At 35.2% G+C, this 16,422-nt stretch overlaps 2 protein-coding genes across 3 annotated transcripts in view; both read left to right on the top strand.

The window, feature by feature from the left end:
• The first annotated feature begins 471 nt into the window (after window positions 1-471).
• On the top strand, window positions 472-1,192 carry LOC111483753. The gene is made up of 2 exons (XM_023130056.1): window positions 472-812; window positions 918-1,192. Exons 1-2 carry the CDS (start codon window positions 511-513, stop codon window positions 1,018-1,020), a joined length of 405 nt encoding a protein of 134 aa, XP_022985824.1. The 5' UTR covers window positions 472-510; the 3' UTR covers window positions 1,021-1,192.
• A 953-nt stretch (window positions 1,193-2,145) lies between these two features.
• The window catches only part of LOC111483934 (ubiquitin carboxyl-terminal hydrolase 12-like), a 16,062-nt gene continuing 1,785 nt past the window's right edge, over window positions 2,146-16,422 (top strand). Inside the window, exons 1-26 of one of the 2 annotated variants that reach the window (XR_002718439.1) lie at window positions 2,146-2,291; window positions 2,708-2,777; window positions 3,279-3,429; window positions 3,527-3,684; window positions 4,166-4,431; window positions 4,566-4,784; window positions 4,942-5,050; window positions 5,146-5,261; window positions 7,586-7,684; window positions 7,882-7,991; window positions 8,377-8,451; window positions 9,070-9,148; window positions 9,236-9,382; window positions 9,726-9,806; window positions 9,900-10,019; window positions 10,213-10,335; window positions 11,145-11,222; window positions 11,319-11,407; window positions 11,509-11,617; window positions 12,905-12,973; window positions 13,057-13,167; window positions 15,231-15,286; window positions 15,421-15,598; window positions 15,682-15,783; window positions 15,961-16,032; window positions 16,205-16,285. Coding sequence is in view for 1 of the 2 variants with exons in the window: in XM_023130307.1 (XP_022986075.1) it covers window positions 2,262-2,291; window positions 2,708-2,777; window positions 3,279-3,429; window positions 3,527-3,684; window positions 4,166-4,431; window positions 4,566-4,784; window positions 4,942-5,050; window positions 5,146-5,261; window positions 7,586-7,684; window positions 7,882-7,991; window positions 8,377-8,451; window positions 9,070-9,148; window positions 9,236-9,382; window positions 9,726-9,806; window positions 9,900-10,019; window positions 10,213-10,335; window positions 11,145-11,222; window positions 11,319-11,407; window positions 11,509-11,617; window positions 12,905-12,973; window positions 13,057-13,167; window positions 15,231-15,286; window positions 15,421-15,598; window positions 15,682-15,783; window positions 15,961-16,032; window positions 16,205-16,270 (2,883 nt within the window). In the remaining variant the exon portion in view is untranslated. The remainder of the gene's footprint in view (window positions 2,292-2,707; window positions 2,778-3,278; window positions 3,430-3,526; window positions 3,685-4,165; window positions 4,432-4,565; window positions 4,785-4,941; window positions 5,051-5,145; window positions 5,262-7,585; window positions 7,685-7,881; window positions 7,992-8,376; window positions 8,452-9,069; window positions 9,149-9,235; window positions 9,383-9,725; window positions 9,807-9,899; window positions 10,020-10,212; window positions 10,336-11,144; window positions 11,223-11,318; window positions 11,408-11,508; window positions 11,618-12,904; window positions 12,974-13,056; window positions 13,168-15,230; window positions 15,287-15,420; window positions 15,599-15,681; window positions 15,784-15,960; window positions 16,033-16,204; window positions 16,286-16,422) is intronic. The other variant, XM_023130307.1, reaches the window with a different exon arrangement.

Consider the following 16,422-nt stretch of genomic DNA (forward strand, 5'->3'; position numbering starts at 1 on the left):
ATGTTAAAATGACGGTAAAATTGACATGAGTCAATGTCAAAATATATTAATGAGTTTAAAGTTAGTACAAACACTATTATATTTAATATGCAACACTGCACGCGAAGTTAGAGATTAAAGATGCAAAGTAAACGTAATTATAATTGACATGCATTACAGCATTCAAACCTTGAGTTTAAAATCTATCAATATGTTAAAATTTGAAGCTAAAAAAATAGAAAAAAAAATGAATGTTACTTTATAAAAACAAATTTGAACTTGGAGAATACTGTATTAAATTAAAAAAAAAAAGTTAAAGAATTATAAAATACCCTTAAATTGATTTGAATGGAAACAATTGAAATTAAATATTTGTTTCAAAAGTTTTATTAACACCTTGATATTTTTAAAAACTTAAAAAATATCCTCGAGCTTAAAAAAAAAAAAAAAAACAAAACAAAAGCTTTAATCTCAATATCCATTCCCAAACATATCCTCGAATTGAAACGTTGGTGATAAGATACGGTTCCAATGGCCACTTCTCTTTCTTCTGCTACAGCAATTCCACGCCCAAGCATCGGCATCGGCATCGTCAATTCCATCTCTTCCTTCAACATCTCCAACAGCTTAAGCACTCGGTCTCAACCGCGAAGCTTCGTGAAGTGCGAATCAAGTGCATCGGCAGCAGACCCCACGCCGCCGGCAAAGAGTCGGAAACTCGAGATCGGCTCCCCCGTTATCGTAGTCGAGGCTCCCAAAATGATAAAGACCGCAGCCTCGGTTCCATGCCTCAGGGTCAATTCCGGCATAATCAACCCCGGCGACGTTGGCAGGTGAGCGATCGATCGATCTTCGTCCTCTGTCTTTGGCATTTCTTCGAACACCTTATGTGCAACGCTTGTAACGAATGCCTGCCTGCTGCGTGTGTAATTGAACAGAATCGTGTCAAGAAAACCGAAGGACGTGTGGGGCGTGCGGCTTAAAGTCGGGACATACCTCATAGATGGAAGGTATTTTAGACCATTAGAGCTGGATCAATGAGCCCATCGTGTTGATCGAAACATAGTTCAATAATTAAGGCGTTATGATCTAATCCAAAAGATCAAATGTTAGAAATCTCACCGTCAATTAATTCAAAAAAACCCTCACACATGGTTGAACTAGACATTGAATTTTATTGCTTCGGTATCACTTTATCGATGAAGAATTTACTCAAATATCCCTAATTATATAAGTAGTCTTCTCTTGGAGTTGATATACGTGAGGTTAGGAGAGATATGGGTGAAAAAAAAATTAATATGTTTTTATTTAATTTGAATCATCAGTGTTCCCAGGATATATTGACTGAGACATGCAATGCACGGATAATACAACTCGCTGGTGTTGTAATTATAGATGAGAATTAAAATCGCATGTAAAAAAAAAAAAACAAAACAAAAAAGTAGAGATTTTTAAACCAAAAAACAAAAAGAGGCAAAAAAATTGTTTCAATTTCCAAAATGAGCCCAAGTTAGGTGAGCTGTTTTTATTAGCCTAAATTATAAAATATATTTGACATTTTGTTTAAAAAATAGTATCGTTTATTTCAAAAGTTGAATATTACTGTACTTTATTAATTTGTAGCATAGACGAGGTTGGAGAAAGTTTGAAATATAATTTAAGAAGTTTACACATTTTTGTTATTTTAAAATTTAAAACTATGCATGTCCAATTATAAATGCCAAAATAAAGCAGTAGCTTAATGTTTGGTTTTCTTTGGACAAATGACATTCTTACTTTATCTTCTACGGAACACTAAGTTGTATTACCATTCCTTAAAAATGAAAAAATATCACATATAAGAATTTGTTTGCATTTTTATTAATTATTGTCTCACAACGACCATAAATTCATGAATTGTACAATTTTCTTTTGTAGCCTCTAAAATAAAAGAGCAACGGGCAAAAAAAAATGGCAGAGGATTCTAAATTATTTTTGTCGCCGGTATACATATTTAAAGGGGGACACGTGTATTGCACGTGAGAACAATCTAGATATTATTTTTCTGGAAAGGGTCGAGCCCATCGCTCTTATTAATGTCGAAAACAGGCCCAATAGGCCCAAAACTGGTTAGCAGTGGAGGTATCTGGCATGGCCAGCAATGTCGAGTGGAACTGAGAGGAACGAAATCCCAAAAGTGCCCATTATATAAGGAGGAAGTGACATTCCTCGTTTAGCACTTCGCACTCAATTTGGTTTTCTTTTTCCCCACCCAAACTCTCTCTACCAAGGCTGCAGAGACCATGACTGTGATGACTCCCGCTCCCGTCGATGTAAACTTTCTATCTCCATACCTCCCTCCTTTCTCTCTCATTTCTCCATCTATTCTCCGTATAATTCAGATGTAAACACCTTGGTTTCTTGCGAGCTCAGTCAATCTATCGCCTGCTTATTCTCTTCTTCTTCTTCTTCTTATTCTTCTTCCTCTTCTGTTGTAAATTGAAGTATTAATCTTAATTCCATTGTCTACGACTTGCATGCTTTTCACATTTATATAGTCTTCTTGCTCGTAATCTTCGACTTCGCGCTTAATTTATGGGTTTCCCTCCACTCCGGTGCAATTTGTTATTGTCGTTGCCGACTGGCGCGTCTGGATTTTACAGAGATATCTGAACTAATCAAGATTTGCTTTGGTGGATCCGATTGCCATCTTTAATTTCTGCTTCATCTTTTGTTTTTCCCTTCACAGCAACAAGAGGACGAGGAGATGCTTGTACCGCACTCGGATTTGGCCGAGAATAATCACCAACCTATGGAAGGTTTACTTTCGTCACATTTGATCTGTGCAATTGTTCCCCCCAGCTAATCGAATGTTTTTTTCCCTTGTCTATTGATCTAATTGAATTCTCTTGGTGCTTGAGATCATTTCGTGGCTGTACGGATTACTCAAAGAATCTGGAATTTTTCAGCACAAGTTACCAATTTGGCTACTGTCGAACTTGTTTTATTTTTTTATTTTTTCACCAGGATATCTCTTGCTGTCTTCTTTTTATTTTTCTTTTTTTCTCCCTCTCATGAGTTACTACATATGATAGATAAAGGTATGCAATGTCATATCAGCTGCTACTTTTGGGATTTTAGCTGCTCTGAAAACTTAGTATGTTGTTTCTCTATCGGAGTTATACTGGAGGTGGTTGTGCGATTTTTATTTTTAATTTTTAAAATAAGCTTGGACAATGCGTTCACAGTCAAAGTGTCTTCTAACGAGATTTTAAATAAGTCTCCATTTTTTTGTTCCCTCCCCCACTGCAAACCATTAGTTGTTCCACAATCCGAATCAGGAAACACCGTAGAGAATCAACCTGTTGAGGATCCACCATCGTCAAGATTTACATGGAGAATTGACAACTTCACGAGGCTTAACATAAAGAAGCTGTATTCTGAAATCTTTATTGTTGGTGGATATAAATGGTATACTTCCTTTTTGATACTAGTCTGTCACATCAATATATATGTGCGCGTGTGTCGGCATATTCCGCACCAAGTAATTCCAACTTCTTTCTTTTAGGCGCATTCTTATTTTCCCAAAAGGAAACAATGTAGATCATCTGTCTATGTATTTGGATGTTGCTGATTCTGCAAGTTTGCCTTACGGGTGGAGCAGATGTGCTCAATTCAGCTTGGGTGTCGTCAATCAAATTCACAACAAATATTCAGTGAGAAAAGGTTCATTCTTGGTACTTTATTATTTTGAATTAATTTATTGGCAAATCTTATGTACAAGCACTATGATTATGTTGATCTTCATTATACTCTTGGGAAACTGGATGCATTTCAATTTCTGTTAAACAAGAAGTGAAGATAATGTAATCTTTCTGAAGCTGTACAAGCAAGGATTTGTATGTATTGTGTGTCATGTTTGTGATTGAAAGTATAAAATTAGACAGCATTTATTTCTGGAATGACTTCCTCTTGTTGTCAGGATCTTGAGTTTTTTTTTTTTTTAGTACTATAATTTTTGGTTTCTGTTGGAATCACCCTGTAATGGTCAGGGACTTTGGGTGTATATATATATATATATATATATATATTAAATTATTATTATTAATTTTTGGTTTGTTATCCGGGAGGGACATCTTCATCATCTGATGCTGTACTAACCCAGTGCTCGATCTTTCTATGACACAATTCTTCTGAATAATTGCAGATACACAACATCAGTTCAATGCAAGGGAAAGTGATTGGGGGTTCACGTCATTCATGCCCCTCAGTGAACTGTATGACCCTACCAGAGGATATCTTGTTAATGATACCTTAATAGTTGAAGCTGAGGTCCTTGTTCGAAGAGTGGTCGATTATTGGACATATGATTCGAAGAAAGAAACAGGTTTTGTCGGTCTTAAAAATCAGGGAGCAACATGTTATATGAATTCACTTCTTCAAACTCTTTACCACATTCCATATTTCCGGAAGGTGAGTGATTATACTGTTTCCTTGCTAATGAAATTGACATTGATGTACCATTTGCATTCGTCCTTCCCTCATAATACATATGAACTCTACTTTGACATCCGAAATAAATCAGTCTGTTTGAACTATAATTTCAGGCTGTGTACCATATGCCTACTACAGAAAATGATATGCCATCTGCAAGCATCCCTTTAGCTCTGCAGAGCTTATTTTATAAGCTCCAATACAGCGACAGCAGTGTAGCGACAAAAGAACTTACCAAATCTTTTGGATGGGACACATACGATTCTTTTATGCAGCATGATGTCCAGGAACTGAACAGAGTTCTATCTGAAAAACTTGAAGATAAAATGAAGGTAAATAATATGGCCATGCTTCTCTTTTTGTAGGATGTATCGGATGTATATTTTTATGACCATGCTTCTCAAGCTTTTCTTATATTAAATGAAATTTGACCTGCCATGAGGAATTCTTTATGACTAAGAGATGTTAGAATTCATATAATGAATACAGGGAACTGTCGTGGAGGGAACCATACAGAAATTGTTTGAAGGGCATCATATGAATTACATTGAATGTATAAACGTGGACTATAAGTCAACAAGAAAGGAATCATTTTATGGTAAATACTTTTGGGTTATGAATCAATATGACTATGCATGGATTCCTTTTTATTGGCTGCACAGTGCCAATACCTTTCTAATATTTTAATTTCAGATCTTCAGCTTGATGTCAAGGGCTGTCGTGATGTGTATGCTTCTTTTGACAAGTATGTAGAAGTAGAACGCCTTGAGGGTGATAACAAGTATCATGCAGAACAATATGGGTTGCAGGTTGGTTGTAAAATAATCGTATTGGACATGGAAAATTTTTACTTGTCCAGTTCAATTAACTTCTTATTTAACTAGTTGAGAAAATTCTTTGATATCACTTGGCTAGTTATCAAGTAAATTTAGTGACAAGTTTCCACTGAGTTGAATCATGACCTCTGATTTATATTTCCCTGTTCCATTTAATAGTTTATGCTATCCTTCATTTACCCATTCCCAGATGAGCAGACCGCTAGTGGTTAGTTTTGGTCTTTTGCCTTGGATTTTCATATATGTATGCATGCATGTATATATATATATATTTGGTAACAAAGCACACTTTCATTTCTCAATGAAGGAATATACAAGGCACACAAATAAACAGCCCCACAAAAATGGGAGTCCGACCCTAACTACAGAAGGGGACTCCAATCAGAACAAGACCAAGGTCATAATTACTAAAAGATCTTGCGGTTGACTCTCATAAGGAGTCTTGAGTTTTCATATTGAAAATTTCTGGGATATCTTGACCTTCAATTGGACATGGAGGACAAATAAGTGTCATACATTTGTGGCCCTCTTTGGTTGTTAGTCTTTGATGTTTACACTTGGAAGCATGCTCAGCTCCTAATGTTTCATATTTTGAAGGGCACTAACTTCAAGTTGAGTTTGGACAGCTAGATTGAGGTTCAAATATAGTTTAGTAATCATGTTACAGTTTGTTTAATGACAACAGCCAATCCAATCATACTGTAACTGGCAACTTGGTCGTTTGTATGAGAATATAGGATATCACAATGCTGATTTGGATATTGACATTGTACAAGTATTCGGGCTCTGGACAAGTGGATAGGCTTGAAGTCTGCTTGGAGAAAGTATGCTTGGCTTTGAAGGTTTACTTGGTGGTAATTTTGAAATTGAGTTTGGGGAGCAGGATTGATGTGGGAACAGAGAACGTAGTGGTTATATTACAATGTCTTAAAAAAAAAAAGCAGAGGGCAACCTAAGAACAAATTAATATTCCAGCATTTCTTGCCATTTCGGCAAAGGATGCACCTTTTAATGAAAACTGGATACTTGGATTAGTGTTAGAGGTTCTTGTTGATCTTTTTCAACCATAGCTTCCGAATAAAGAAATTAACCGGGAAGGTTTGGGTTGTCTAATACACCATTGCACAGCGAGCATGTGATTTTGTGATAAATTGGTTATCTTCTGCTGGGGTTCCATATCTGTCATCAACACAAAATTTACATACAAATGAGAGGATATTGGTTTTACGAGAAGGCAGTCCATTGTCAATGTCTTTGATTATTATTGGTTTGTGGAGTCTTCCTCCCTAGTATTAACTTTGGTTTGTAAGCTCTCAATGTGTACTTCGGTTCTCAGAAGCCAAGGATTTTGTAACAGTCTATTGCTCTTTAAATATTTTTGTTTCTGATTTCTATTTGATTGTACTTGTCTCTATTATTTTTTTTTTTAAATTTTTTTTCTTTATTTTCACTCATCTTGGGAGTTTGTATCCCTTGAACATTATTTATTTTCATTTTTATCAATGAGAAGTTGTTTCTTGTAGAAGAAGAAAAAAGAAAAAGAAAAAAGGAAATTAGCCTGGAAAACTCAAGTATCCAGATTATGCTGCAGAATTTCACCTTTTATTTTATTTGATCTATTTTATTTAAAAAAAAGGAAAAAAAGATTATGCTACAAAGCTTCAGAAGTAAGTACGATTTTTGGTAAATGAAACCAACTTTCATTAGGAGGAACAAAAGTACAAAAACAAGGACCCCCTGAGACCTGACAAGCCTGGAGCAAGGAGCCATATCCTCCTTTACTCTACCACCTTCTAAGGAGATCTTGTACTAGCAATATTCTTTTTTTAATTTTGAACGAAGACTGTGTAGTACGATATACAGGAACTGACTACTAATGAATTTATGAAAGTGATTTGACCTTCATTCGAAGCCAGTGGCTCTTTTATGTTTTTAATTTTTTTTTTGTATGAAATTATGCTGTTTGGATTTCCCCCCAGCAGATTACTAAATAATGTCATTATCCAGAGATCCACGTACTTAACAACATAAAGTTGGAGATGTTTGTTTGGAGCGGGTTGGGAATAAGATGTGCTTTTTGGAAAAGCTAGATGTTTTGTGTCAAATTCTTGTTGTGGAGGTCTTTGATAGAATGCAAGTTTTAAAGAGAAGTGGAATAATATTTGTATCTATTCAACTTGGTCATAGTGTTTCCTTTAGTTGCTTTACATTTCTTCAGATTCTCATCCGATGTAAATTTCTTTCCTTTGTATCATTTACTGAGGGTATTATCCCCCAATGTGAAATTATCAATGCAGGATGCTAAGAAGGGCGTCTTGTTCATTGACTTCCCCCCTGTTCTTCAACTCCAGTTGAAGCGATTTGAGTATGACTTCATGCGGGACACCATGGTAAAGGTCAGTAGCAGATATGGTTATCTAACTATCATTCTCCTAATAGTTCTTCTAATGGCCCAACAGTTGTGAATATTTAAGTTTTTTTGACATTATAATTGGCTGCTTTGAATAGATCGAATAAGTATAGGATATTGACTTTTCTCGTTGCTGACTATGGTATAAGAAGTTAAATTGTTTCCTTGTGCCTCATACTGTAGATCAATGATCGATATGAATTTCCTCTTCAACTTGACCTTGATCGAGAAAATGGGAAGTATTTATCACCGGAAGCTGATAGAACTGTCCGGAATCTTTACACACTTCATAGGTACATTGGGAAATCTTATATCCCTGATAAGATGTGTGTTTATGTGCTATATGAGTGGAAACAATAGTAGATTTTTTTCATGTTAGAAGATGCTATATGAGTGAACTTGGTAGATTCATGGTGATCAAATAAAAAAGGAACAAAAATGATAAAAGTAAATCACTTCGTCTGTTTTGTTGTTTATATTTCAATAGGTCAAACACAAATAAAATCTTTTGTTGGGTAACTACTTATGTATTTGAATCTGTTGGTGGTATTTGCATGCTTTCATAATTATATTGCAGTTCACCATCTTATACTTGGAGATCTCTTTATAACTCTTTGTTCAATCCATTCTTAAAGTATTTTATACAGCTAACATATTTCCCTTTTTCTTTGGGTTCAGTGTTTTGGTTCACAGTGGTGGGGTGCACGGTGGACATTATTATGCCTTTATCAGGCCAACCCTTTCAGAGCAATGGTATCTTATGGATTTATATTACCAATAAACCAGTCTATTCTCTATTTGCATTTGGCACTTATCCATATTACTATCTACATTATTTTGCGTTTCTGGATTAACTCAACTATATGAAATTTCTACATTGTAAAAGGAAACGAAAACTATGGAAGTTTGTAATGGCTTTGGATTATGTGGTGAATGTGAAGTGTATCTGATCACTTTTTTGCTATTTCTTTTTCATCAAGATTTGTACTTTCCCACAGTCCGTAAGGGGCTTCTCCATTGGTTGAAGGCGTGCTCAACACTCATGAGAAATGTTGAAGTCTTAGGTTCAACCCTTTTAATAATCTTAACACTAAAAAGTCTTATAGGAACCTAGTGTTTGAAGCGTGAATGGTGTCCATGACAATAGTTGGGGTGGGTTCTTATCACGATAGCCATGATTAAATTAAAAAACCTGAAAAGAACTTATGCTTATCACCAGTGAGGAAGGACAGAAAAATTGTGGAGCTTTGAACAAAGTTTTAGATCTCTTCTTTGAAACAAGCTCTTATCACCACTAAACTCAAATAATTGAACAACTGGCTTACATTAATTTGTGTTGCTCTCACGCTGCAAGAACTTTTGGGCTTGCAGGTACAAATTTGATGATGAGCGGGTAACAAAAGAAGATGTAAAAAGGGCACTAGAGGAGCAATATGGTGGTGAGGAAGAGGTAACATTTCCATGTGAATATTTTCATTAGACCTTAATCTGATACATATATATTTCTGCTTCTGATATTCTATCTGGTGGTTATCAGTTACCTCAGACAAATCCTGGATTCAACAATGCTCCTTTTAAGTTCACCAAATACTCAAATGCATACATGCTCGTGTATATACGTGAAAGTGACAAGGACAAAGTCATTTGCAACGTGGATGAGAAGGATATTGCCGAACATCTCAGGGTATGGTGCTGTTGTTGCATGCTTCTTAGGGCATGATATCAGACAAATGCTAGCCAAGTAGTAGGATACTTGGTTGGAAACTAATAAAGGATTTTGAGCTTCACTTCTTTATCTCGTAAGGATCTGATGCATAACAGATCTACTTTGTTACCTTAATCTTGTAAGGGTCTGAAGTATAATAGGTCAAATCTCAAGTGTTTAGGTCTCTCAACACGAGCTTGTTCATAGCAAAATATTGGGAAATAATATGGGTTGAAATAATTGGTAAAAAGGTTTTATGCTAACTTTTTTTCTGCTTGGTTTTGTGTTACTGATCCAACTACGTTTACATGAACAACCTCAGGAAAGATTGAAGAAAGAACAAGAAGAAAAGGAACACAAGAAGAAAGAAAAGGCAGAGGCACACCTTTATACTATCATAAAGGTCTGAAGTCATTCTCCATTAGTTTATACGTGGCTTTCAATCATAGGTTATGAAAAGACATAGTGTTTATTTGATCGATCTCATGGTCATTAGGTTGCTAGAGACGAAGATCTAGTTGAGCAGATTGGAAAAGATATATTTTTTGATCTTGTTGATCATGACAAAGTAAGGAGCTTCCGCATCCAGAAGCAAATGCCATTTAACCTTTTCAAGGTACTCAGTTTAATTGTTTGTTTGTTTTTTTTTTTTTTTTTTTTTTTTTTTTTTTTTTTTTTTTTTTTTTTTTTTTTTTTTTTTTTTTTTTTTTTTTTTTTTTTTTTTTTTTTTTGGTGCTGTTATCTTCAACAATTTCAAGGTATAAAACATCTATTTTCCTCATGATAATACTGTTGTATGGTATGTGCAGGAGGAGGTGGCTAAGGAATTTGGTATACCCATCCAGTTTCAACGATATTGGCTGTGGGCAAAGCGTCAGAACCATACTTATCGGCCCAACCGACCATTGACATCTATGGAGGAAGCACAATCCGTATGTATCTCTTATCTTTTAAAGGTGGAAATACATTTGTTCTAAAGGCAGGGAGGAGTTTGAAACACAAACTTCTCATTCCAAACTTATCTCTGATCTTTTAAAGGTGTAAATACATCTATTTCAGAGGCAGGGACATTTAGACACTTCTATAGGAAGGGGCCAAACTTTGCATTCCAAACTTATATAGGGAAAAATTTTAAAACGATAAATTTTCTGTAAACGTGAGACAAATTGAGGGAGGCAATTCCCCGCAGTTTGGTAAATGTTTCTGCTTCACTCTATGGAAAGCTTGAAAATGGCATGGCGTTCTCTTTAGTTATTAATTTATTTTGTGAAAAAAAAAATACCACTATCATTAAGAAAAATGAAAGAATAAGAGGCTGCACCACAAAGATTTGAAATGGGAAGGAAAATAGATAAGGAAAATTATAGAAAGAAAATCATGGGGCTCTTTACAAGAATAAAAAATGAGAAAATAAGAAAGAAACCTTGAATTTTGGTAACCAAAAGATGGGGGAAATGTCAAAATTAATTGCGCCTGAAACTTGAAGGGAAGTAGTGAATTGAGCATCATAATCAAACATCCTCGCACTCATCATAATCAAGTATGTGACTTTTCATCAAGTACTTGTAAACTGCATTTTGCTTTACCAGCACATTTCCTTTTCTTGAATTTTACACCTTGTGTTTCATCGTTGCTTCTCTCAATATTGGTTATTCTATGGCGCTGATGGAGCCACTCTCATGTACTCCTATGTTTTCGCTAATTTTCTGAAGTGCTCATTCCTAATTTATGGTACATATAGGTTGGACAATTAAGAGAGGTATCAAATAAGGTTCACAATGCTGAGTTGAAGTTATTACTGGAGGTGGAATATGGACTGGTAAATTTATTTTACTTGCAAACTTCTTATTTTTTTTATTCTTACGATTACTTTCGTATCCCTTGTATTTATATGATTTTCTACAATTTCATTCAGGATTCACGGCCTATTACTCCACCAGACAAGACAAAAGATGATATCTTATTGTTTTTTAAGCTTTACGAGCCTGAGAAAGAAGAGCTGAGGTATTGGTAGTATGTTTGTTCTTCCTCCCTACAATTTTATTCATGTGGATTGGTGATGAGCTGACATGACGTTTCACTCTTTTTATCTTCTACAATTTTAGATACGTGGGAAGACTTTTTGTGAAGGGTAATGGGAAGCCTTTTGAAATATTGACGAAATTGAATGAAATGGCTGGTTATGCTCCAGAAGAAGAGATTGAACTTTATGAGGTTTGGGCTTCATCTTTCCAATTAGTTATTAAAATAAGTTTAAATTTCCATCTACTCAAGTTACTTCATTTATGCTNACCCCCCCCCCCCCCCCCCAACACACACACACAATTACTCTTTGCATAAATCGTGTACCAAATAATGCAACAATCTAGAACATGCATACAGCTTCTGTTATCTCATTCTGGGGGTTTTTTATTTTTTATTTTCAAGGAAGAAATTACAGGAAACTATGAGAAGGGGGGAGGGGGGACATAGGGTCAACGTAACAACCAAGGAGGTTGCAATAAGTTCCTCAGATTGATGTTGATGTAAAGAAAAAGAATCCTAATTACAAAAGATTTGGGATAGGATGTTTTTTCTCTCTTCTTCATGAACATATTTACCATGATCTTTATTCCTAATAAGTGTTTTTGATATGGTAACTCTAGCTTGTTGAATCTAAGAACCCTCATAAATTCTTTGGATATGCAACCGCTAGTTCACAAATGCTAAAACCCCCCAAATCAATTTGATTTCATTCCAAATGATTGTAACTCTTGGAAATTTGATCCAAGAAGAATTAGACATTTAGATCTAAATATATCCTAGGGAAAATAAGATTCAGATTACTTTGTTGATTGAATATCTCCAGGAACACTTGTTTGAGATTCAAATCACTTCACAAGCAAGATCGATCAAGTCAAGCTTCAAATGATTCTAAGCATACTACCTAAACTACATAGAATTGAAAGGACAAATGCTCTTTTTAGTACATTTTTTAAGTCTACTTTACAAAGACATACATGACTTTATATAGTCTCAAAATAAATCTTTGACTTTCCATGAGGCGTTTCAAGAGTTGTAAACTTTGTACTTTATGACCATAATTAGTCACTAGGTAAATGTAACCTTGAAGTAAATAAAAAATCTTAAAATACATTAATGAAATACCATAGCTCTAGACTATCATCTATCCAAAATTTGTAGTCACCTCAAAATAAATAAAAAGTTCATATTGTATGATTGAGATGTCGGTTCGTATTAGCTTTTTTTTTGGGGGATCAACATTTGATGTTGTTGTGGTCCCTAAGATTAAAGGGTAGAATTTGCAATTGTGTCTCTCTTCTTAAACTGTCTATGTTAGTGGAGGTTGTTGGCATTGTAAGAAAGACTTCCGTTGAAATTTGAATTTCCTGGTTTTGAGATTTTTGTAACATAAATTCCTGCTTTAAATTATGACCATTGGATTTTTGTGGCTTTGGTTAATGATTGTAATAGATATTCCTAAGACATGTTCTATTTTAGGAAATCAAGTTTGAGCCGAACATTATGTGTGAACCTATTGACAAGAAATTCACATTTCGAGCAAGTCAGGTAATGCTGTTTTTGTAAGGGCATGTGTGTGCTGATATTAAGTATTTTCGGCAGTTAGTCTAAAAGTTATTTTTTTGATGCAGCTGGAAGATGGAGATATTGTTTGCTTTCAAAAATCCACTCCAGTTGAAAATGTAGAACAGTATCGTTATCCTGACGTTCCATCATTTTTGGAGTATGTGCATAACCGTCAAGTAAGACATCAACATGTTTGGTGGAATTTCATTTGGGTCATATATTCCAATGCTCGCTCTTGGGAATTTATAGGAATTATTATATATTGACAGTTAATTTACATCTAGAAAATCTCATTAGGATGTTAAAATAACTTTTTTAGAAGGAAAAAAAACAATCATTAAAATTTTTGAAAGAGGAATTTGAGTATAAAATGGCCATTAGATTTGGTCGAAGGATAATTATGATAAACTGGATTTGATGACATAAATCCATAAGATATGAGTTTGAGATGATATGATTGGTCCATAAAAAAGCTGAAGTAAGTTGCTCCTTGCAATCCTTTGAGGAAATTCAATGGAAAGTTTGTATCTCTTGAGCATGGTCTCTTTTCATTATTTCAATGAAAAATTTTGCTTATTTGTTTCTTGTTTTTTAAAATAAAATCTTCAAGGCTCCTTACCTTTAGTGTTTTATCCTTTTATAAATGCTGAAGATTAAAAGTTTAGACAGTGGTTCATTCTTCGCTAACTTATCAAATAGCTTTTTTTGGGGGGTAGTAAAGAAGGGAGAAGGTTTATTTATTTATTGTAAAAAGAAATTTGACTCATTGAGAGAAAAAGTAAGAAAGGATACATGGGCATACAAAAAAGGAAAACAAAGAGGAGCCAAACTAGAAAAAACAGGGGCACTCCTGTCAAGGAAAATAAGGCCAAACGAATAGTTACGGAAGAACCTAGAAATAGAGACCTAAAAATAGAGACCTAAAGAGAAACATAGAATCTAACGAGGAACCAATTATCGACATAAGAGCAAAGGAAGATAAGTGATATAAACAAGAGTATGAGGAGATAAGTGATATAAACGAGGGTATGAGGAGCAAAATAGTCTATCCCCAGCCACTTGTCCTCCCAAAAATAGGGATCCCGTCCATCCTCAACGACATTGTGTATAGATTGAGAAGCAAAGGAAAAACTGCCACAATCGCTTTCCACAAAGTTCTGGACGTGCCTTTTAAATCCATCACGGATCCACTCAAAAGGGTGGAGCTTGTACTTTCTAACAATAGGGCAGTGGCTTCATGATAGAATCGCCAGATCCATTTAGCTAATAGGGCTGTGTTTTTTGCATGTCATTACCAATACCTAAACCTCCCAAGGTGCGAACTCTCAAATCGAAATCCCTTTCAGACTTGAGGAATCTTTTTAGCATAATGTAGTTCTGTTCTTGCCTAAAAATGATTGCAGCGTAGAGAAAAAGCTTTAAAATTCCTCTTGTTGTACCCTAATGCAGGATGATAAGTTTTTGTTGATGCAAGCCAAGTGACACAATCGCACTTTTGAAGGCAGCGGACTAGCGATTGTGCGGCACTCACTTTCCAACGACAAGTGAGCTAAGCCAATTTGTTCTTGCGTCGCATACGGCCAAGCAACGTATGATCGAGCCTCTAGCCTCAGGTTTAAAAGAAGGTTTTAGAAAACGAGGGTAGAGAGATTTTAGAAAGAGAGATTTTTGAAAGAGACGTTGTATAGCAAGCAAGAGAGAGATAACAATGGCTTAGCATATATAACCTTGAGTAGGGAGAAGTTGACAACTAGTCATATCCCCCTATAGTACATTCTGAGGCATTTCATGTCTGGCAGGCCTAGACATGATATTTTTGAGGCGTCATACGCCCTAGAACTACAAAAGTAAAAACACTAGAATGAAAAGACATGACAAGGGTTTGGCTTGCCATGGGCATGCGGCCATGGGCAACACGCCCTGGACGAGCATGACCGTGACACCAAGCACCTTTGGTTGTTGTTTAGGTTCTTTGAGTTGTGTTCCTTACTCTTGAAATTAATCTGAAATTTAGAGTTTTGAGTGCCATGCTTGTATTTTTTAGAACAAATGTGCGTCCAGAAATCACAACCTTTCCTGTCTTTATTTCATATGTGACATGCATAGGATTTAGACCTTTTCCAGGTGCTGATTGGTGTGTTTTATTGTGATTTGTGTGTTTGAGAAAAGAAACAAGAACAAACTTGTTTGGTTGTACATTATTGTGCAGGCACTGATTGGTTGTGCATAATTGTTCTAGGTTGTTCATTTTCGATCCCTAGAGAAGCCGAAGGAAGATGATTTTTGTCTGGAGATGTAAGTGGTACAGATATATTTACTATCATGACAGCAATTAAAGTGCTCACCACTTGAATTATATTTCGAAATGCTTCATGACATGCTGTGATTGTAAATTTCTTGCTCTTCGATGTATTGTCATGTTTTTTTAGGTCAAAACTTTATACATATGATGATGTGGTCGAAAGACTAGCCCAACAACTTGGTGTAGATGATCCATCAAAAATTAGATTAACGTCACATAATTGTTACTCTCAGCAACCTAAACCTCAGCCAATCAAGTATCGTGGTGTGGAGCATTTATCTGATATGCTGGTCCATTATAATCAGGTAATAATTCCCCATCCCTGAGAAATAAGCACACTATTAATAGTTCATAATCTAATTGATTTTACCTGATTGCTTATGTACAGACGTCAGATATATTATACTATGAAGTATTGGACATCCCTCTTCCAGAGTTACAAGGTCTGAAAACTCTTAAAGTAGCATTTCATCATGCAACTAAAGATGAAGTGAGTATGTACTATATAGTGATTGAATTGTAAGTCTAGGATATGTTACAATATAAGTATTTTCTTATGTATTTCTTGCATCTGTGTGTGTGCTTATATGTGTGCATTTGGGCCTGCATACGTATGCATGACACTGTCGATGAGCTTTTTCCTCACAATTATATCCCATGTTATCAGGTTGTTATCCATACAATAAGATTGCCAAAACAAAGCACTGTAGCAGATGTGATTAATGATCTTAAAACGAAGGTATTTCTTAACTTCTTTTACTCCAAATCTGTTGTGGGCCGGTAGATGTGTCATCTTGATAGAGTGTAAATGCAATTATATCTTTATTGGGGTAGGGGTTTTACAATTGCATCTCTTTTATGCCATTTTTTCGTTACTTATCTTTGTACCCTCAATTTTCCTTCATAAATAGGTTGAATTATCTCATCCAGATGCAGAGCTCAGATTGCTTGAAGTTTTCTATCATAAGATCTACAAGGTGTGACCGTGAGAGGTCTTTGCATGGCTATTACTTTATATCACTGATGTTATTCTTCATTTTGATTCTGCTAAATAAGCTTACACAAAAATCATTTTCTAAAAAAAAAAAAAAAAAAAAAAAAAAAAAAAAAAAAAAAAAAAAAAAAAAAA

Source organism: Cucurbita maxima, unplaced genomic scaffold (assembly GCF_002738345.1).
Source record: "Cucurbita maxima cultivar Rimu unplaced genomic scaffold, Cmax_1.0 Cma_Scf00009, whole genome shotgun sequence".
In the NCBI taxonomy this organism is placed as follows: domain Eukaryota; kingdom Viridiplantae; phylum Streptophyta; class Magnoliopsida; order Cucurbitales; family Cucurbitaceae; genus Cucurbita; species Cucurbita maxima.